Below are 23,646 nucleotides of genomic sequence, written 5' to 3' on the forward strand. Positions count from 1 at the left end.
AGATGTGACTGACCATTTTTTCTGATGCGAGCACCTCCTCATTGTTAGCTAGACTAAAGATTTTCAGAAAGCAATGACCTTTGGTTACTACCACCTTCATCTAGATTTGCACCAGTGATCTAGAGATCCTACACCACTGTGTTAATTCTCTTGTCCCATACACTTGCCCCCTCTCTTTGACTTAAAATTGCAACCATAATCTCTTTTGCAAAAGAGACCTGAATAAGGGGCAACAAAGTAAAATGCGTACCACATGCAATGCTTTGTAACCTAGAGAGGAACTATTGAGAATGACTCATGTAAGATAGAGAAGAATACCTATGCAAAGGTATAAACATACCGAAATTTCAGATTGGTGGGATCAAACAAAATAAAGCATGGAAAAGAAAATAAGATGATACCTTTTTTATTGGACATAACTTAATACATTTCTTGATTAGCTTTCGAAGGTTGCCCTTCTTCGTAAAAAAGGTATCATCTTATTTTCTTTTCCATGTTTTATTTTGTTTGATTTCTATTGATAACCTTTAAGAGTGGACTAACACGGCTACCACACCTCTCTACTTAAGATTGGTGGGAGAAAGAGACGAGGCTTGGAACATAAGGAAAAAAAAAAGTGAGTGCAAAGTTTGCAAAAGAAAAGGAAGGCATAATTATTGAGATCTGTTAGAAAACGGAAGGACCCAAGAAGTATTTTGTAAGACACAAATCTGAGATCAATTCAAAGACTTGTAAGAACGAGCAAGAAACTGGAGACCTTTATGGATATTTAGAGGCCCTTTTATGACGCGGCAGTAGCAGTACCACCGTGTCGCTGCAGCAAATTGGCCCTACCGCCAGGCTCGCAGTGCACTGCAATTAGGGTGCTAGATAATACTTTTGTATTTTCTAGTGCTGCACGCTGCCCGGTCTCTGCCAGGCTACCACCGGAGCCCCTTACGCAGTAAGAACACCTCCAGAAAATGGCCGTGAGGCAAGTGTTTAACTTACCACATGGCCATTTCCATTTCGTAAAAGGGCCCCTTAGTGTGAATATACAAGTGCAGGGCTTTAATTCCTGGGTGGATGGTTATGTGCCTAAAACTGGCAAATGATCCACTGAAAGTATTAGTCTACGTGAATCCTTTATAAATGATGAAAATTGGACCTATACTTCATGGAACTCCATAATATCACTGTCTTACAAGTCTACGTTATAATACAGTAATGAGGAATGTTCACCACTATATTTGTTTAAAGAAATTAAATAGGTGAATTCATTGTGAGTGAATGCATCTTTTCAATCTAGGAATGAAACATTTTTTATAGTTAAATATTTGTTATAGTTTTAGCATTTAAACAAGATGCATATTTAAAAATGGTAAAGAAAGGAGCCCTGGGATCTGAGTCTGAAATTACAAATTTCCTTCTAAGCAGAACAAAAGCATCCTTAGATCTTGCTGATATAGTTTAAATGTCAGATTGCAGGATGATAAGAATATGAATGTTATATATTTTTGTGGAAATTATATTACTCTTATTTTTTGAAGGGGTCCACCACCTTGGAAACTTTATTCCCAGAGAAAGAAAACAAAAAAAGTCTAACTTTCAAAGAACACATAATAACATTTTAAATATTTTTTTTCCCTTTTGGTCTTTTATCGGATTGCTTTGTCTTAAATCCATGATTTTCTACTGGTACCGGATTTAGCCTGTTTAGAATATTTTGGCTTTCGTTTCAAAGCACATAGACCTACAAAGTTACATAGTACCATATGTAACTTTGTAAGTCTATGTGCTTTGAAAATGAGCATCCACATGTAGTTTTACAAAAGCTGGGACAATATAGAGTAGGTAATTAATCATCTTCCTAGTTCCACAAAATTCGGAGGTGTGCAAAATATCATGAATATGACTATATGGGGTCACGTTGAGTGAAAATGTTCTTTCGCAGATCTTAGAGAGTGCAGCATATTTCAATATATACTGTAAGCCCTGTCCCACTGTCAGGCAGTGGCGTAGCCACAGGTGGGCCTGGGTGGGCCAGGGCCCACCCACTTAGGGCTCAGGCCCACCCAACAGTAGCACATGTTTAGCAGTGGCTGATGGGGATTTCAAGCTCTACCAGCTGAAGACTTCCCCTTGATGGTAATGAAAATGGTGTGCTCCACGTTACTGGCACCTGTGAATGCTCAGTTTTCAGCGCATGCCTGCTGCAGACTGCCAAGGTGGAGAGAAACATTTTCCCACCAGCTCAGATATTTTTTTGGGGGGAGGGGGAGAACGCTTGGTGCCCACCCACTTCTTGCCTGGGCCCGCCCAAAATCTGCTGTCTGGCTACGCCCCTGCTGTCAGGCATTGAATACATGGCATCCCTTATTCAGGTCTCTCCTCCAGTCATTATTTCTTACAGGATATGTGTTATCCTCAGCGATACTGTGAACATCAGGAAAAGGGACACAGGCACAATGCTGAACATGTCACCGAATGCTGATGTTGCCTAGAAATGGCTGTGAAGGCAAAAAAGAGTTACCCACCAATTGAAAGAAAAGATGAGAATTTTTCTTATATTCTACCACAGCAGAAATCAAAGAAGGATCACTAGTCTTAAGGCACAGGAGTTCATCTTAGGGGTAAGAGCTAATTTTATTCATGATTGCTCCAGAGCTTAAAAATGAATGCGAATATATGATGTGGCAAATAAACATTTTTGATCAACTTCTGCTGTAACAACTCTCTGCTTCCTAAGATCTAGGGGCCCTTTTACTAAGGTGCACCGAATTGGCGTGTGCCCATTTTGGGACAGAGACCTTACCGCCACCCATTGACCTAGCGGTAAAGTCTCACGCGTTAACCGGGCTGGTAACTGCCAGTGAGTGTACAATGCTGATTACTGCCCGGTTAGCGCCGTGCGCTACAACTTTTCCAGGGCATGTAGAAAATGAAATTACCGCCTGGGCCACGTGGTCGCTGGGCGGTAGTTCAAAACCGACCCACGTAGGACGCGCATACCTGCCTACGCAGCTTAGTAAAAGGGCCCCCCTAGATAGAATTGAAGGGATAGCCTTTGATGTGTAGGCTGCTAATTGCTTGAGAGCTATTTTCTGGAATCAGGGAATGGGATATGTAAATTAAAATAGAGTTTATTTTGATGAGATTTATGAACGACTGCCTAAACGTTAAAAAAACATTTTTTAACTCACATTTTTTCTTCACGAGTGGGCAACCATTTTTGACTAAATGCTTTTACTGCACAGTGACATAATTTTCTGCTCACCCTTTGGACCTGAACCATACACAATAGAGTACTCATTTGAAATAAACGAACATAAGGTGCATGTACAAGTCAAATGTGCTTTTAATTGATGTTATTCAGGAGCAGAGTACAAAACCATTTATAAAGACAAACAATGATAAAAAAAAGGTCACTTACATCATTTCCTCTAAGATTAATGGTGACCTTTTATTCCCACTCCCCCCAATACTGCAGCTAAGTTTACCGGTTGACATAGTTTATTACATAGAAAAAGAATAACACCGTGTTTAACGTTTCTGGCACAAATGCACATTTTTATTACACCATAAAGGCACAATTTCACCTCCAACAGTATACATTATTATTCAGCAAAATCCGATATTGCAAAGTGTGGACAAGTCAAAAACCATTTGAAATTCCTAACAGCTTCAAAAACGAGCAACGTATCAAAATACAAAAAACTATTTAAATAAAATGCTTGAGAGTTGTTGTTGTCGTTCACATTTTAATACATGATTTGGAAAAATAAGGGTTTCACCTATCATGGATCTGTGTATCTTCGTAGGCCTCTTCCATGGGCAGTATGTTTATCAATGCACTGAATACAGAATCAAGTTGATTAAACCCCTTATATGAAAAATATTTTTCATTCTATTGAACCAATGTATACCGAACAAATCAATAAGAGGGAATTCCAATGAGGGACAATCATGTTTTCGAAAACAAATTATTTACAACTACCAAGCACTATCAGTCATTATAAGTGCTATGATGACCACCACTGGCTTCTGTGATCAGAAGAATTTGAAACATGTATGAAATAGATATCATTCACTAAACAGTTCATTCAGGGGGTCATTTACTAATGGATAGCATGTGCTAAAGGTGTTAGCGTGTGCTTTCTGCCTCGGGGCCTGTTTTATTCTTGTGGGCCCTGAGGCAGATCACACACAAACCATTAGTATTATCTCCCCCTAAAGGAGAAATATCTACTTTTTTTTGTTATCTCTACACGGTGATAGACTTATAACTATCATAGGGCCCTGTTTACTAAGACGCGCTAGTGTTTTTAGTGCGCACTAAAAATGTTAGCGCGCCTACAACGTGGCTGAGTAAACAGGGCCCATAGCTTTTTTGATGGAATTTTTTCACTAATAGCTTCCCTGTTGAATTAGTCGGCTATAGGATCTAATCCAACAGCAAAATGTCCTTAACTGGAAACAATTTTTCTTACAATACAGTCTTCGAACTACCTACATAATAATGACAATATCTAATTCTAAGTTCATTGAACCCGAATGTGAAGAGAACATTGAAATCTGAGACCCTCATCTTCAAGAGTGACCTGACAAAAGCAGTCCTTGCCATGCATACTATAGATTAGAGATTGGGTTAACATGCAACAGATTAAAGCAGGAAGTCACAAGTGTCTTGGCAAGCCCATGACAAGTTCTCTCTAACTACACAAATGATTTAGACATAGCAGGAGCATGCAAGCAACCAAAGAAGGTTGTGTGGCAATTTTGATCTAATCTGGGTTTCACCTTGAGATTAAAAACCCAGACGGATTGGAATAATATTAGGCCAAACTAAAAATAATAAAAACAAACCCAGTTTAAAAATGATTTTTTTTTCAAGGGGTAGAGTTTGGAAAATTCAACTAGTTAATGATTAGGGGGTACTGTTTTAAGTAATTCACAATTGCCTCAGTGGCGTAGCCAAGGGTGGGCCCACGCCCACCCACTTTGAGCTTAGGCCCACCAGTAGCAGCACACTTATGATGTGGCCGGCAGAGATTCCCAAGCTGAAAACTCCCAACAACTGTCCATCCTGCATACCTTATAAATAGCAGATCTTCGCCTCAAGGAAGCAGCGACTGATACATACTGCTTACACTGGTCCCACAGCCTTCCCTCTGACGTATTCCCGCCTATGTGGAAACAGGAAGCTGCATCAGTGGGAAGGATGTGGGGCCTACATAAGTAGTGTGTATTAGTTGCTCCTCACTGCCGGTGAAAATTTGAAATGTAAAAGGTGTGCAGGATAGGAGGGATATTTGAGAGACCATATGGCATGCAGGCGAGAGGAGAGACCAAATCACCTATGGGATGGGATGGGGTGGGGTTCTTCTGCCCACCCATCTTGGGCCCAGGCCCACCCAAAATTGGGTGTCTGGCTACGCCTCTGAATTGCCTAAAATGATTGCAATAAAAATATCGTCTATTTGGAATGCATGAATGAAGTGCTGGTTGAATTCTTATTAAGTCTGGCACAGCACACTAACAGGGACTTCAACCTGTTGTTATGTTTGTCGGTTCAATACAGTAGAGCAAAATCAATTATTAACTGATGTGTCAAGAAAGCAAATTGTGTAGCTAAATGAGGAAGGGAGTAAAGATCACACACAGACCCTTGTAGAAATTTATATAAAAGGGGGAAAAATTTTTACATGACTGAATTTGCTGCATAGCAACAAGGACCAGGATCCAATGGCTATCAGCTCAAGGACATTGAAATTCTTCTTAGCAAAGAATACAACAAATGCTGGTTTTTATCCTGATATGTGCTTAAATTCCAGTACAGACGTGTCTTAACAGCAAGCCCTGTTCGTCGGAGATTCTCCTTTCCGATCTTTGCCTTAAAATCTACTATCAAGAAAATAAAAAATATATCACTGGCATAGGTACAGGTATGATTTTACAAGATAAAACACAAGAAATGTATATCACAATTAGGAGTGTGTTTAGGTTGCCCCAAGGCTAAATTGTAAATGTGCTCGCGTCAGACGTTTCTTAAAATTCGAATGAGTAGGTAAAAGATGGAGAAATAAAATATATATACACTTCATCAATGCAGGTCGAAATAATCCTTTCCCAATATTTCTGTAAAGCATTTATGTACAAAAATCTATAATATTACATATGGCTATCGAGAACAGTGAATGGAGGGGATGAGAAGATTAAACATCAAATCCCTTTCAGTAGCAAGAGAAGAATTTTAACATACTTTTCACAGCCTTACATATGGGCCTTGTTTTATAACACCGTGGCAGCTAGCTTCGGTTTCTTATTAATTAGCTTTCAAATTGGTCTGGGGTGGGAAGATGTTTATTCTGATAACAAATGCAAGAATAAACAGAACTATAATACAGCATGCGATTTCTCTTGACATGGTCGCCCGGCTGGGACATAGGAAGCAACTCCCATCACATCTGTTTGAAGGAGCTGTCTGAAATCTACTGCGGTCGCCTCATTTTCACGTACTGGGCAGAGTAAAGCAGTTGGTACAGAATAGCATGGATTTGATAGCCTGCTCACTCGCAAGAGTAAAACAGCAGTGGGGTCAATAGTGAAAGCACGCAGGGATATCTGACCTGGTGTAGTCGTCCTCCACAAGCATGTGCTTTGGAATTGGGGAGTAGCTTCCCGGTGAGATGGGTGCCAGAGAAGACTTGTACTCCAAAGTGCCGTTGTTGCCAGAGGTGATAAGGTGATTTTCCATTGGTGGAGAATAGGCTGATAATGAAAACAAAACACCGATTCTTACAACGGCTTTACAAACAAGTTGCTTACATCGTATTGCTATGACCAAAAAGTGCAGTTTGAGATTACAGAACTACAAATACATCAGAGAGAGATTAAGAGGTCCATTTAATAAGCTTAAGTGCTAGTGTGTGGTTACCGCAGCTTAGGGGGCTTAGCTTTTGACCTACAAGTGCATCCACTCCGCAGCTCCTCAGTACCTTTCCGCTCTCATCTCTCCCTACACTCCTCCCCGTGAACTCCGTTCGCTGGGTAAATGTCTCCTGTCGTCCCCCTTCTCCCCCACTGCTAACTCCCGGCTCCGTTCCTTCTATCTCGCTGCTCCCTATGCCTGGAATAGACTCCCTGAGCCAGTACGTCAGGCTCAGTCTCTGGCTGTCTTCAAGTCTAGGCTTAAAGCCCACCTCTTTGCTACTGCTTTCGACTCCTAACCATGACTCTCTTACTCAACACCCTCACTTATCACCCCTACCACTGCAATTTCCCCACCCCTAGCTGCCTGTTCGTCTGTCCAATTTAGATTGTAAGCTCTGTTGAGCAGGGACTGTCTTTTTCATGTTGATTTGTACAGCGCTGCGTAAGTCTAGTAGCGCTATAGAAATGTTTAATAGTAGTAGTAGTAGTAGTTAGCGTGAGATGCACTCAGGCGTCCGGTGCTAAGTTCCCAATTGGTGTGCGCTAAAAAATATATTTTAATTTTTTTGCAGAGGGGGCATGTCTGGGGAGGCAGAGAGTGGGTGTTTCTGTACTAATCAGTTAGCGCATCCACATTACCATGCACTGATTAGCGCACTATCACCACGAGAGCTCTTACTGCCTACAAAATGAGGGATCCTTTTACTAAGGTGCGCTGGAAAATGGCTTGCGGGAGTGTACGCACTGGTTCTGGACACACGCTGATCCATTTTTCAGCGTGCCTGTACAAAAAAAGCCATTTTTTTTTGCTGAAAATGGACGTGTGGCAAAATCAAAATTGCCGCGCATCCATTTTGGGTCTGCAACCTTACCACCAGCCATTGACCTAGCGGTAAAGTCTCACACGGTAATGACCTATGCGTGCCAACTGCCACTCGGTGCGTGTCCGAAAATAAAATTTATTTTTCGGCCACGCGTATCGGATGCACGTCAAAAATGAAATTACCGCAAGAGCCACACGGTAGCCATGCGGTAAATCCATTTTGGCACGCGTTGGGCACACGTAGAGCCTTACACGGCTTATTAAAAGGACCCCTAAGTGTTGGTAAGTGCTACAGCAGTAATCTTATTCAATAGATGCGTGATAATGACAACATTAGCACATGGTCATTAAAGAAAAAAAAATGGAAAAATCGGCCATAGTACTGTCGCTGTAAAAATGGCCTTAGTGTGCGGGGAAAAACCCACATAAGGGCATGCGAAGGCCACTTTCTACTGCAGCTTAGTTAAAGGACCTCTAAATATTACAATGCTGACTTGGTTGTACTGTGTTCCTCAGTCAGTATAGTGCAATATGAGAGTCTGAAAGATTAAGGGGCCCCTTTTACTAAGCAGCAGTAGGGCTAATTTGTGGGTAGCGTGTGCCAAATCGGACCTACCGCAGGGGTAGAACGGGTGCCCTTTGGTATTTCAAAGTTGCTGCGTGCTGTTTCCCATGGTAGAAAATAATTTTCTATTTTCTACCGTGTGTGTGTGGGGGGGGGGGGGCGTTCCTGGTGGTAATCGGGTAGCACGGTGACATTGGCACTCGCTGCCTAGAGCGTGAGCCGTTACCACTAGGTCAATGGGTGGTGGTAAGGGCTCAAGCAGTAAATAGCTGACCGCTACATTTGATTTTACCACACCAACATTTACTGCCCCGTTCAAAAAAAAGTCCTTTTCCCCAGCCGTGGTAAAAAAAAAAATGGTCCAGCGCGCACCAATTTCACGCGTCCACACTACCGCAGGCCAATTTTTACTGCAGCTTAGTACAAGGATGCCTAAGCTTTTATAACTAGTAAACATATTACATAAGAACATAAGTGTTGCCATGCTGGGACAGACCGAAGGCCCATCAAGCCCAGTATCTTGTTTCCAACAGTGACCAATTCAGGTCCCAAGTAGCTGGCAAGATCCCATAAGAGCAAAGCAAAATTTTAGGTATTCAGTTAGTTCTTTCAATATACCTAGTGTTAAGGACTTATGCATCGATGGTATTTCGTTTCTATTAGAATCCACTTTAAAGATCTTGGGTGTTATCCTTGATAGATGTCTTACATTTGAACCTCAGGTGCAAGCAATTGTGACCAACGTTTCCAGACTGCTATGGAAACTGAGACGCACAAGCTCCAATTTTGCTTCTAATCATTCATTGGGGTTGCAATGAAACCATCTTAAAGAAATTTCAGACCTGGTTAAATACCACAGCCTGAATATAATTTTTCAAAAGTCTCAAAGTTTGAGAGGGCCACCCGACTGTTATTAAAATTGCACTGGTTACATGAACCACGTATCCCTGGATTCTATATAACGTGGCTTAAGTTGCACATGCGAATACAGGCATATTCTGCATGTGCAACTTAATTAGTAAAGGAGAAAGCAATCCACCGAGGTGGATGAACACAAACTCCCACGAACACAAACTATCAAAATAGGGAGTGGGAAGTGGACCAATGACTCCGGGGCAGAGGTAGGCAATTCCAGTCCTCGAGAGCCGCAGGCAGGTCAGGTTTTCAGGATATCCACAATGAATATGCAGGAGATAGATTTGCATACCAAGGAGGCAGTGCTTGCAAATCTATCTCCTGCATATTCATTGTGGATATCCTGAAAACCTGACCTGCCTGCGGCTCTCGAGGACCGGAGTTGCCTACCCCTGGCCTAGTGGTTAGTGCAGTGGAACATGGAATGTTGGCTACTGTTGGAGATTCTGTTGCTACTATTTGAGATTCTACATGGAATGTTGAGATTCTGTTGCTACTATTGAGATTCTACATGGAATGTTGCTACTATATGAGATTCTACACGGAATGTTGCTATTCCACTAGCAACATTCCATGTAGAAGCCTGCCCTTGCAGATCAGCAATGCAGCCGCGCAGGCTTCTGTTTCTGTGAGTCTGAAGTCCTGCACGTACGTGCAGGATGTCAGACTCACAGAAACAGAAGCCTGCGCGACCGCATTGCCTCCACATGGAATGTTGCCAGTGGCGGAGTAGCAAAGTGCAGAAGTAGGCAATTCCAGTCCTCGAGAGCCGCAGGCAGGTCAGGTTTTCAGGATATCCACAATGAATATGCAGGAGATAGATTTGCATACCAAGGAGGCAGTGCTTGCAAATCTATCTCCTGCATATTCATTGTGGATATCCTGAAAACCTGACCTGCCTGCGGCTCTCGAGGACCAGAGTTGCCTACCCCTGCTCCAGGGAAACGGGACTATGGTGATAAAGGAAATATAAGTGTAGAAACCAGGTAGTTATTTAGGGCCCCTTTTACTAAGGAGCGCTTGCGGATTTAGCATGCAGTAAATGCTAAGATGCCCATTATATTCTTATGAACGTCTTAGCATTTATCACATGCTAAATCCACTAGCACGCTTTGTAAAAGGGGCCCTAAGTGACCACATACTTCCTAAATAAATAGGTCTTCAATCGAGTACTTGGAAGGGAACGTTTCCTTTGAGGAGTTTGAGAGGCGCAGAGAGGAATGGAAAGCACAGGAGACTACACGAATTATATGCACTTTTTCATACAACGTGAATCACTTAAGACTCCTGAGGCAGGCCTGTGGCCGAAACACAGTACTGTGTCGAGTCTGCGAATAAAGCTGCTTCCTTTATCACCATAGTCCCGTTTCCCTGGAGTCATTGGTCCACTTCCCACTCCCTATTTTGACAACTTAATTAGTTAACAAGCTAATCAGCGCTGATCATTGCCAATTAACAAGCAACTATTGGCACTATTTGGCATTAATTGGAATTTGCATGCAGAACTGTCTAAGTGTATTCTATATAACATGATGCAAGTAGAATCTAAGTCACATAGCTGAAAAGGGGGCATGGAATGGGTGGGTCATGGGCGTTTCTAAAATCTATGCACGTTGTTATAGAATACACTCAGTCCGCACGTAATTTAGGCATCAGCATTTACACTATGTTACTTGGCGTAACTTCCCACAACTAAATTTGGTTGCGCGGACCAGTGCTCGGTGTATTCTATAAACCATGTGGAAATTTAGGCTTATTCTATGAAGTATGCCTAAATTAAGGTGTACTTTATAGAATACGCTTAGGCATATTTCATTTTGGCGCTGATTTTTTACGTGTGATATATAGAACCTAGTCCATTATCTTCAAACTATGGGGCTGTTTTACTAAGCAGCGATAAGCACAAATGCATGCTTACCAAACGCTAAAAGGCACTACCGTGTGTTAAGCATGGTCATTCTCTGTGGGAAATTAGTGCGTGGCCATTAATGGGAAAAAAAGAAATTGTGACCATTTTACAGATGCACTACAAGTGGTCTCAGCACGCGCTAAGAACAGCGCCACTTTTTACAGCAACTTTGTGAAAGAGCTTCTATGTTCTTTAGTTTTCTCGATTTCGCATGGTTATGCTCCTAGCCAGGGGCGTAGCCAGACTTCGGCGGGAGGGGGGTCCAGAGCCCGAGGTGAGGGGGCACATTTAGCCCCCCCCGGTGCCATTGTCGACCCCCCCCCAGCGCCTCCACCACCAACTTTGACCCCTCCTGCCGCCAACCCTCTCCCGCCGTCGCCTACCTTTGCTGGCGGGGGACCCCAATCCTCACCAGCAAAGGTAGGCGATGGTGGGTTGGCGGCGGGAGGGGGGGTCGAGAGGGTCATTGGCAGGGTGGTCCAGGGCCAAATCTACTGGGGCCCAGGCCCCCATGGACCAACGTAGCTACGCCCCTGCTCCTAGCTATCCCCCCCCCATTTACAAAGTTGCGCGGTAATGCCAACACAGCCGATTCAAATGAATGGTCTGTGTCGGCATTACCACACCAGCAGCCGTTAGCTTTGTAAACGGGGGGGGGGGGGGGGGGGGTTATGTCTCCACTTATTGATTTATCTGATAGAATCTAGGAAATTTTATTTTGCATTATTCAAAACCTAGGAAAATAGTTGACATGAAAATATTTTCAGTAACGTTTTCATATCAAAATGGAAGTCGATGGAATGAGTTACCACGTACAATAAGATATAAGAGAAACTATAGTAAATTTTGGAAACTATTGAAGACCTATTTATTTAGGAAGTATGTGGTCACTTAGGGCCCCTTTTACTAAGGCGTGCTAGTAGATTTAGCATGTGCTAAATGCTAAGTGTCACGTTTGTGACCGTTTCCTTGTCTGTGCTCACCTCGCCCTCTGGTGGCCAGAACTGGTGGCTGCTATGAACTGTCACACGTTCCAGACTTCAGCCCAGTCCGGTCCGGATCTTCCAGGCTGCCAGACTTGCTTTTCTATTTTGTGCCTGAACAGCACCCGTAGCTGCCTTGTGATTCCTGCAGCTGAACTTCAGCTGCTGATGGGCTTTATTAGCCACCTGGAAACTTCTGTGTTTGCCTTTGCATCGTCTAAGGTCTCTGGTATGTGGGTGTGCTCTGTGCACTTCTGCCTAGTCCAGTTCTAGTCTGAGTTTCTTGCCTGGTTCTAGTTTGTTTTGTGTGTAGTTAGCTTTGGTTTTATTGCTTAGTTCCTAGTCTTGTTTCTGGTCTGCATTTCCTTGTCTTGTGTCTATGTTCCTTTTAGTGGCTGCTTGGCAGCTTTCAGTCCTGACTCTCACCTGTCTGTGTTTCTGTCTTAGTGGCTGCCTGGCAGCTCTTAGTCCTGACTCTGTTGTGTGTTTCCTGTTGGTATCCAGTTCCTGCCCTCTCCTGTAAGTCCTGCCGGCCGCCTGCACCCAGGGGCTCAACTCTTGGGGAACGGCAGTCAAGCGCAGGTGAAGTCTAGCTGTTCCTGCTCTGCCTGTCCCAGCTTGTTTGCCTCTGCTGCAACTCCAGTCCGGGGTTCCAGTCCTGTTCTGCCTTGTCTCTGGTCTGGGGGTGGTTTTGCCTGCCACTGCCGCTCCATGGCAGTGGTCCAAGGGCTCACAAACCCAGTGTTTCCGTGAGAAGCCTGACACTAAGACGTCTATAAGAATATAATGGGTATCTTAGCATTTAGTGCATGCTAAATCTGCAAGCGCTCCTTAGTAAAGGGGGCCCTAAATAACTACCTGGTTTCTACACTTAAATTTGTAATGATCCTAGGAATGCCCAGTCTCTTACCTTGTTAGCCACACTGAACTCAAGAGGCAAGTGTGGGATATAAATGTTGTAATGTAATTTTATGCTGCTTATCCTAGAAATAAGTAGTGGATTTTCCCAAGACCACCTTAACACTGGCTTTTCTTTTAGGAAATTATCCAAACCTTTTTGAAAACCCTGCTAAGCTAACCGGAAATGTTAAATAGCCCATTATGCACCAAAATGTTCTTAAAGTTCAGTTGGGGCTCTCTGTACTTTTCAGTGTGTACACAGACATTTTGAAACATTTTGACCTTGAAGAAAATAACAAAGAATGCCTTCCAACAAATCTTCAGCAATCATCTTGTACAGGTTGATGTACCAAGAGGAAACAAAATCACGAAAATGGTTCCATATGCTCAGATGGATTATAAGATGCACTATTTCCCCTTTTAGCAGGGTGCAATCATTTGGCAAAGTTTTCCTCCTTTGTAAATAGCAAAAATCCTTGTGTCCTGTATTTTTACGCATACCCAATTTGATTTCAATCAATAGATAATGGGATGCTGTGATGCCAAATCATACCATTAGCGCATAGTAAAATTATACAGGAACTTTTCAATGTGTTTCCCTCGAACAACGAGTTGTTGCTATTTGTTTTGTAAAATTTTGCACAGCAAATCTTCATGTGCCATGTTTCTACTGGACTTATTTGCAAGCATAAAAATACATAAAGAAAAACACTATAGTCTGTGCAAAACATGCATTTTAGTATATCATCCTCATAATAATTCACTTATATGCATATCTACTATAATAAAACTCACCCTCAACGTTCTGAAGACAACGTTCTGAAGTCACTCAGTCACTCACTGATGGGTTCATGGATTCATGGTGGTGAAGCCACAACACTGACCATGTCTCTCTGCCCCGCCCTCGCATGACGGACCAATCAGAAAAAAACACCTTCAACATTCTGAAACACAAAGGACCATCACAACACCGTTCCCAGGCAACACTAGGCAACGTAAGACGGACCAATCAGAGGAAACTACGTGACAATAAGGGAGGAGCATTCCCCAGCAGAATGGCTCATTATCTGTGCAGCACGGAGAGCACAGAACCACAGCTGGAACGAGAGAAGAATATTCCTGCTGTGGGTATGTGCAAAAATAGACCGGGGGGGGGGGGGGAATTTTTAAATGCCTAATGCCAGTACTGAAGAGTGCCAGAGGGCCTATAGCACAGACTATATTTGGGATCGCTTGACATGGAGTCAGAAGAGCCGGAAAACAACGTGCCCGTCACCATCTGGGACGTGGGCGAACAGGACAAGCTGCGGCCCAGCTGGAAGGCTTACCCACGACCCAGCCAGCAGCAAACAGCGACCAAGGAAGGGGGAGGAGTACTCCTTCCCTGCCTAGGAATCGCTGGAGACTGGCTGCCAAACTAACAAAACAACCGCACACCGACACACCACCTCCATCATTCGAAAGGCATCCACTCTTTCTTCAACAGAAATGCAAACTAATAATACAAAACAAACAAAGAATGCATGGTTTCTCAGGCGGCTGCAGGTAACTCCCCACCCCCTTCCTCTTCCCCTTTTGCCGAAGCGGCCAAGGACGTGCCCAACCATCCCCAGCCTCAGGCAAGCTGTCTCCCACCTCGGGGATTCCCTGAGCACCCGGAAAAAGACGGCGCTGATTCCTGCAACGCATAAATGTTCCAGCATTCCCCTGCAGCCGGCCTGAAATGGACCAAACATACAGGATCACCCCCAGACGGCCCGAGACCGTGCTCTTCTCCCTTCTGCCAACTTAAAACAACCATCCCCGTCCTCAGGCAAGCCGTCACCCACCTCCAGGATGCCCAGAACCCCAGCCCAATGGAAAAAGATGGTGCTGCTTCCAAAAGCACATTTCTCTTCCAGCATTCCCCTACAGCAGCCCTGAAACGGCCAAAAAATACCGACAAAGAACGTGCTCCTCTACCTTCCACCCATCTAAAACAACGCTGCTGCCTCAGCACAACACACAAAAAAAAAAACATGGAAAAAAAAAACAACACTCAACAAAGACTGACCCCCCTACAACCACATTTATATTTCACCAACAGAAAGACCCCCCCCCACAAACCTCCTTGACAGACAAAACCACACACACACACAATACAACAGAAACACACCCTCAAAGCCACACACCAATCCAACCCACTTTGCCAGCACAGCACAGCACATCCCCCAACCCCCAAGCAAAAAAACAAAACAAAACAAAAAAAGACACACATCAACAACCTGCACACACACCGCACCCTCAAACACTCACACACACACACACACACACACACACACACACACAATAACTCTGTGACACATACACACACACAAAAAAAACCACATGCTAGCGCCCGTTTCATTGGTTTTGGAAACGGGCCTTTTTTACTAGTAAGTACATAAGTACTGCCATACTGGAAAAGACCAAAGGTCCATCGAGCCCAGCATCCTGTTTCCAACAGTGGCCAATCCAGCTCACAGATACCCGGCAAGATCCCAAAAATGTACAAAACATTTTATACTGCTTATCCCAGAAATAGTGGATTTTCCCCAAGTCCATTTAATAATGGTCTATGGACTTTTCCTTTAGGAAGCCGTCCAAACCTTTTTAAAACTCTGCTAAGCTAACCGCCTTTTCCACATTCTCTGGCAACAAATTCCAGAGTTTAATTACACGCTGAGTGAAGAACAATTTTCTCCGATTCGTTTTATATTTACTACATTGTAGCTTCATCGCATGCCCCCTAGTCCTAGTATTTTTGGAAAGCGTGAACAGACGCTTCACATCTACCCGTTCAACTCTACTCATTATTTTATAGACCTCTATCATATCTCCCCTCAGCCGCCTTTTCTCCAAGCTGAAGAGCCCTAGCCGCTTTAGCCTTTCCTCATAGGGAAGCCGTCCCATCCGGAAGTGATGCGCGCTGGGGGTAGGAACTACCACTGAGCTGCTGCGGTAGTTCCGGATTAGAGAGTATTAAGCCCGCGTTGGGCTTACCGGCGCTTCATAAAAGACCCCCTATATGAATAATATTAAACTTTAACAGGATCAAAACTGTTCATTTGAAAGTACATTATGCTGTTTTGTAAGGCTAGTCATGTTTTATGAATTTCCATCACAGAAAAGCACATTCTGCTGTGCTACTATGGCATTAAAAAAACACTTTTGGCTCGGCTGTTCTCAAACAACATAAAAGTCTTATCCTGTGTCAGCCTGAACTTAGCAGAGAACAGAATGAAAGCTTGAGGACATGCCCTGCCTGGCGAGTTGGCTGATGAATGCTGTGTGTTGTGAGGCAAAAGGTCCCCAGCACACGCCTTGATCTGGCTCCTTTATTCCTGGTTTGGTTAGAGCATGGGGAAACGGCAGAGGCCACATGCACAGGCCAGGGTGGAAGAGGAATTTATGGTCACCGCTTAAGGGTACCAGAAAGCATAAAAAATCCAAACAGGACAGAGAAATACAAATTCTAACCAGAAAATTTCCCTCACTCATGTTTTGGATTATTGTTGCCATTAATAGCTGAATGTTGAATTGATGTCTATATTCAGAATGGCTCCAATGGCAGTTACAGCAGAAGGCTGAGAACAAGGGAAGTCCTTCAGCCTCTACTGCTTTGGATAATGCAGGGGCATAGCTATGTGGGGCCACGGGGGCCTGCGCCCCCATAGATTTAGCCCTGGACCCCCCTGCCGACGACCCTCTCGACCCCCCCCCTCTCGCCGCCAACCTGCCGTCGCCTACCTTTGCTGTCGGGAGACCCCAACCCCCGCCAGCCGAGGTCCTCTTCTTCCTTCGTTCTGTTTCTGAGTCTGACGTCCTGATGTTGATGTTGTTGTTGGTGGTGGTGGTGGCAGCAGCGGTGGGGGGGGGGGGGGGGGGTTGGCAATGGTGGGGGGGGGGGGGGATAAAATATACCCCCTCACCTCGGGATGTGGACCCCCCCTCCTGCCGAAGTCTGGCTACACCCCTGGGATAATGTAACCTTTCTAGACACAAAAAAATACCTACCATACCTGATTGTTGCTTGCTTTGAGCTTGGATTTGGAAAAGGCAAAAAATTACATCTAAACTCCAAATCCAACTATCATACCTCACAAATCAATACGTGAACGTTCATAAACCAGTGAGGCGGCCACAGCATTGCTTAAGGTGACACCGGTGACTAGATTCAGACTCCATGATTGCAGCAGGGTTCTGGAAGGAGCCCTGGGCCTTGATTCCAATCACAATGTTCAAATTACCTATGTTGAGGATAGAAGGGCTGTAAAGCAGAAGGAAAATCCCTGGGTAATTTTGAATGAAGACTAATGGTATCAGATCAGATCCCAGTTCCAATTCCCACTAAGGGTCCGATGCAGTGACCTAGTATTACAGACATTGTGCTGGAGCTCAACACATGGCTTCTGAATACAAGCATAAAGAAAAATGTTTGCTTCCCAGTGCAGTAAGTAAATAGTATGCAAATAGTCTGTAGGCAATAGGCTGTAGTCTGGAGAGCACACTGGATATGTGCACAATACTAGTGGCAGTTATATTTTGTGCACACAAAAAACTGTATAGGCACTCAGTTGCATGGGTATAAATCCATGCATGTGCTGGAATGTTATTCTGTGCATACAAGTTTTGCAGTACCAATTTTAAAATGCAGAATACCATTCCAGACCATGTGAAGACGTATGCCTATGCGGCTCTGAGTACCAATACAATTTTCACAATACCAGTTTAAAAGTCCAGCAAGCACTTTACTCTATGTTCTAGCACGCCTCACCCCAGACCTTGTGTTAAAGCTTCCGCTTAGAAAAAACCCTTCACTCAGCCTTCTAGTCTTCTGCATCTGTGTTGAAGAGTTAATACTCTCACTACCATGGGATTTAAATGAGCTGTGCACAGATGACAAACGAGTCTTTGGGCACTAACCTCATGAGAAAAATTCAATTGAAAATAGGGCACTCACTTTAGTGCACCACACTGTGCACATAAGCTGAGCTAAGCTGTGTACAAGGCCTAGCACACTTTATTGCATCAGACCCTAAACTAGTGCAGTGGCTGGGGTGGCACAGGCCCACCCATTCTTAGCACAGGCCCACCTAGTCTGGTAGCCAATGAGGCCCCTAAAATACCTCAGTGGTGGCCACCTCACTCCCCTCTCTCCCTCTCTTCTGCCTGTGACCTAACATCTGCCTCTCCCCTGCCTGTGACCCAACAGTTCCCCCTCTCTCTCTGAACCCTCATCGCTCCCCACTCTACCTCAGAACTGTTCCCGTCAGCAGTGATTCATGTAAACTGCCTGCTCCGGCCCCACAGGCTTCCCTCTGCCGTATCCAGCCAGTGAGGAAACAGGAAGTGATGTCAGCAAGGGCTGGGTGCAGCAAAGGGAAGCCTGCCATGCCAGCACTGGTAGCACATATGAATTGGGCTGCCGCTGGTGACAGTTCTGAGGTAGAGTGGGGGGGGGGGGGGGATTTAGAGATACGAGGAGCTGCCGGGCCATGGGCAGGGGAGGGGCAGATATCAGATCTGGGGACGGAGAAGAGGGAGAATGATGCATGAAAAAGATGGAAGTGGTGGTGATGCGGTGGGGGTTGAAAGGGCCAAGGCAAATTAACTCTGGGCCCATCCAACATGGTAGATCTGGCTGGCACAGAGAAGCAGGTCAAAAAGAAAAACCTTACTGCCTTTGTGCCTTCTTCAGGAGCTAACTGATGACAACTACGTACCATGTGAGCTCTACAGAACAAAAGCTTCTGTTTCCTAACAAGTTCCAGTGCTATGTTTGTCTTATTTAGTAGTACAAATAACGCAGTAACTCAGAGTCAATCTTTATCTCCATAGTTACTGAAGACGTCTGCTGTGCTTTCACGGAAACTACGTGGCGAGGCTCATGCCTAGTTATATTGCAGAATCCAATGAAATCTGTCATTAATCCTCTAAATTTCATCAGCTCAGGGGGTAGATCAAAACCAGAGCCCAGAGTCAGAGCTAACAAAGCAACCTAAAAAAGGCAGGATAGATACCGTATATGCCATTATTTTACAACCTTTAGCTTTGTCTGTCTGAAAACATTTCATTTGATCACTAAATAGATTGATTCTCCTAGATTGTTACCAAAGTAACAGCCTGAGTAAACTAAATTTCACTCCTATCACGGAAAAATCTTGCTTAGCTGTAAAGAGTTCTTTTGTATAAAGTTATTCAACCTAACATAGTGGGATCTAAATTTGGCCTCTATTTTGAAATTTGTTTATTATTTTGCATGAGATTAAATACATCTTACAAGTTCTTCTAATTCTCCAATTCTGTTCGAATCTATAAACTATATAAAGGCCTGATTTAAGAACAGTGTTCATTCCCAGTCTCAATACAGAATTCTGTATAATAACAAACTTTCAATTTATCTCATCAGAACTTCCTCACCCTACCCTCCACTCTATCCCCGTCTCCATCCCCCCTCCCCACCACCCATCTCCCGCCCTCAACCCTTTGTTTAGTAAGGTCTATTCTTCTTGAATATAGCATTGACCATTTCTCACATATTTAAGATACGTCCTCTACCCCCTGGGGGGACTGTCTGCCAAAACGGGGTCCACAGTCGATAGAAGTCTTTGTCTGTGAATTTCCGTTCTCCTCTATAGTCTCTTTTCAAATTTCATGTAATCCATTAATAATCCACGCCACTGCTGCAGGGTCGGCTCTTTGTTTGTAATCCACCCTGTGAGAATAAGTTTTTTCGCTGTCATTACGGCTCTATGAGTAAATCCCTTGAAGCCTGCTAAAGTTGGTCGAACTATTCTTGGTCTTCCGAACAACAACAGCGGCTCTTTCTTCCATGTGGCGCCCCACATATTGGATGTCGTTTGTATTACTCTGGTCCAAAATCTTTGTATTTTTGAGCAAGACCAGAACATGTGCCCTAGCGTCGCGCCCTGCATCCCGCACTTGGGGCATGCACCGTCTGGAGAGACTCCCATATGGAAGGCCCTCCTTGGTGGAATGTAAGTTCTTAATGCAAATTTGTATTCCATTTCACAATATTGGACCACATTTGATGATTTTTGCGTCGAATAAATGTATTCCTGTAGTACTTGAGGCATTAAGGTCATTAGCAGTTCCTCCGTCCATGCCTGGGCCAGTGTCACATAATCTATTTCTTCTGTCGTGTCTCTTAAATGTCTATGATGCATTGTCAAAGACACTTTACTCTGCGCCCTTAATGAAAAGGCTGAGGAAATCTCCTCCTGCACATCTTCTGTGAGGCATTCCCAGGGCAAGCTGTTTATATAATGTCTCAATTGCCAGTAGTGGAATCTATCACTTTGATCAAATGTGAACTGGGCCTGAAGCTCCACGAATGGCCTGGTTCTTCCATCTGACGTCAAAACATGATATAGGTATACCAGTCCTCTCTGCTGCCATTGGCTAAATCTACGGTGTAGAGTTCCTGGTGGGAATTGTGGGTTATTGCAAATTGCTTGAAATGGCGTAATTCATCCAGAAAAATGATGACGGCAGACCCACTTCCAGACCGCCTTTGCTGTGGGCATTATATGAGATTGTTGTAGGACTTTGGGAGCCTGACATCCTCCCACATGCAACAAGCTACTGAAATATATTCCCTGTGTTAAGGTAGTTTCCAAATTTTGGCCTCTATAATATTGATATAGTAACATAGTAAATGACGGCAGATAAAGACCTGAACAGTCCATCCCGTCTGCCCAACAGTCACACTCATTATCAAGTCATGGTTAAATCAACAATGAATGTGATATAAAATACTTGATCACGGTCTCTCTTTAGCATTTCTGGGACTGAGGGCTAGATGCACTAAAGTCCTCAGAAGAGCCATTCCCTTACCGATTCCATAGCGAATCGTTAGGGAACGGCTATGCATGAAGGAAAGGGAATGCAAATGAGCTGCTCGTTGTAGTTTACTTGCATTCTCTATTTCCTCGGAAACCAGTCGGCCAGTCAGCCGGTCGAGCATACGCAGAGCAGCCAAGCGTTATGCTGGCTGCTCTGCGCATGCCAAGGACGGGCTTTTCTTCAAGGTTGCTCGATTATGCTCCTCCTCCAGGTCTCTGTCAGCCAATCACAGCGCGTTTAGATCTCACTGGTGTCAGCTAGAAGCGCTGTGATTGGCAGAGAGGCCATGGGGGGCCTCACAATCGTCCATTAGCCCTCTCTTCAGCTGCCGATGAGGAAGGGAAAAATGTCTCAAAGGAAGATTTAAAACAGAAGAGCGAGAGTAAAAATTAAGAAGTACGACGTCTTTTTGTTGTTGTTGTTGTTGTTGTTGTTTTGAGCGCAGGACATCCAAAAAGGACGCCTTTTTGGAGTGGGTTTTTATTATTATAAGTGAAGGACATCCAAAAAGAGCATCCCTGATGAGCACTTGGACGTTTTTTTTCCCCATTTTTTTTTTGGTTATATTTATAGAAGTTTTTGGAGGCTGCGCAGCCCCAACGAGAGGTACAGACCTCCCGTTAGATTTTTCAAGGTTAGGCAATCGGTAAATCATAGTGCATCTCATTACAATATGATTTCTACACATTAAAATACTAGTTTGCTCATCTGCATTCCGTTTTTGTTAGCTGCTACCATGATCGTTAAATGGCTCGGAGAAGCATTTAGTACATGCCACGATTTACTACTTGCTCGTTAATGGCTCATTAATGGCTTGTTAAGTTTAGTGCATCTGGCCCACAGACCGTAGAAGTCCTCCTGGCCCTGTCCTTAAGTTCCAACTACTGAAGTTGCCTTTGAAGCCCACTCCAGCCTATCCAAATCCGTCTTGTCATTTGCAGGACACAGACCATAAAAGTCTAACTGGCACTGTCCTCATGTTTCAAATCACTGGAGATTCCTTCAAAGCCCTCTCGAGCCCATCCTAAACAGATTACCATATACGGGGCCCAGACCATACAAGCTTGCCCAGCACCAGCCTTAGTTTTACACATCTGAGCGTCATTCAACATGCAAACACACATGCATCCATTTAAATTTGTTTTTTATCCCCTTCAAATTTTGTTTTTTATACCATTCATTTTCTAATTAGAGATCCATCTGTGTTTATCCCACACCTCTTGAATTCTGTCACCATTTTTTCCTGCACCATCTCCCTCGGGAGGGCATTCCAGACGTCCAATCAATGTCCATGATATGTCTGTCCCATCCTGGATATAAAAAAAATTACTGATTTCTCAGCCTCCATACGGTTAAAAGAATGGTTTTTAAAATTTAATCTTAAGGTAAGTCACTATCTGAAATTGTATCATGATTTGCTTATTGATATTCCACCACACCCTCCTCAGAGCCCAGTAAAGACTCAGTGGTTACTGGCTGACTCTGCAGTTTCAACTGCAATGTTTCAGAAGAGGATGCTGTCTCCAATACCTTCACCTTGCTTTCTGCAGCAGCTCCATTTGCAAGACCTGCATCGGTTCACCTCATGAAGTAGACCATCAGGGTTGGCCTGCCACTGTTGAAAAATGTCCCCTCCCCTCTAAGAACCCCTCATGAACTGTAGGTGCCAACAATTCAAACAGAATTCAACTGGGCGTGCCAAACAGAAAACAAAATTAATCCTCTGCGGACACAATGAAGGAACTTACTTAATACTGGGGCTGTTCAGCACCCACTGGCACACACAGAGCTGGCTTCTATGCCATCAACAAAGCAGCAGCCTTTAACATGCTCCAGCCACTGTGCAGAATTCTATGCGTTTCTCCTGCACCAACAAACGCTAAACCAATACTAGGATCCATGGGAGCAACCATCTCTCTAACCTTCTGAATCATATTTGGCTCAAAATAGGTATGAAGGGGATTAGAACATGTGGGAGGAGCCTAACTCAAGCTGGCAGTTTGAGGAGACCTGTGGGATGCCATCCCTGTTGCAAGTGAACTAAAACAACCCATCTCGGAAGATCAGTGGAAACTTATATGGCCCTCTCTACTTAAATCCTCATGTTCGGTTGACCTTTCACCATGCACAGAGCACACTGGACCCCAGTCAAAACTGCAAAGTTAAGTGCCTCTACTGACAATTACTGCTGTTCTTGTCACTCTGAAGCAGGAACTCTACGACATCTGCAACATTACTGGAGTGTTACATAAGTATTGCCATACTGGGAAAAACCAAAGGTCCAAGCCCAGCATCCTGTTTCCAACAGTGGCCAATCCAGGTCACAAATACCTGGCAAGATCCCCCCCAAAAGTGCAAAACATTTTATGCTGCTTCTCCCAGAAATAGTGGATTTTCCCCAAGTCCAATTTAATAATGGTCTATGGACTTTTCCTTTAGGAAGCCGTCCAAACTTTTTTAAAACTCTGCTAAGCTAACCGCCTTTACCAGATGACAATTCAGATGGAGGTTATAGTGCGCAGACCCGTCGGAGGGGCAGAGGGGGAAGATCGCATAGACGGGGCAGTCGAAGAAGGGGTAATCGAGACAGTCAGCAACAATATTACCCACAGCAAGGATCAATATATGGGCCAATGGTAGACACCAGGTACTCTTATCAAGTACCCCTTCAAGTACATCCGACTACAGTTCATGCTCAAGGATCTACAGTCCCGTTTTCAGCTACCCCGACAGGATCAGCGCCGCATATTAC

General features: G+C 44.1%; 1 protein-coding gene across 1 annotated transcript in view; it reads right to left on the bottom strand.

The window, feature by feature from the left end:
• Positions 1-5,388: 5,388 nt before the first annotated feature.
• The window catches only part of LOC115468419 (disks large homolog 2-like), a 216,709-nt gene continuing 198,451 nt past the window's right edge, over positions 5,389-23,646 (bottom strand). The window contains exons 8-9 of the mRNA XM_030200104.1: positions 6,609-6,750; positions 5,389-5,883 (exon numbers count right to left, since the gene is read on the bottom strand). Of these exons, the coding sequence (XP_030055964.1) occupies positions 5,874-5,883; positions 6,609-6,750 (152 nt within the window). The 3' untranslated portion in view covers positions 5,389-5,873. The remainder of the gene's footprint in view (positions 5,884-6,608; positions 6,751-23,646) is intronic.

Source organism: Microcaecilia unicolor, chromosome 4 (assembly GCF_901765095.1).
Source record: "Microcaecilia unicolor chromosome 4, aMicUni1.1, whole genome shotgun sequence".
Lineage (NCBI taxonomy): Eukaryota > Metazoa > Chordata > Amphibia > Gymnophiona > Siphonopidae > Microcaecilia > Microcaecilia unicolor.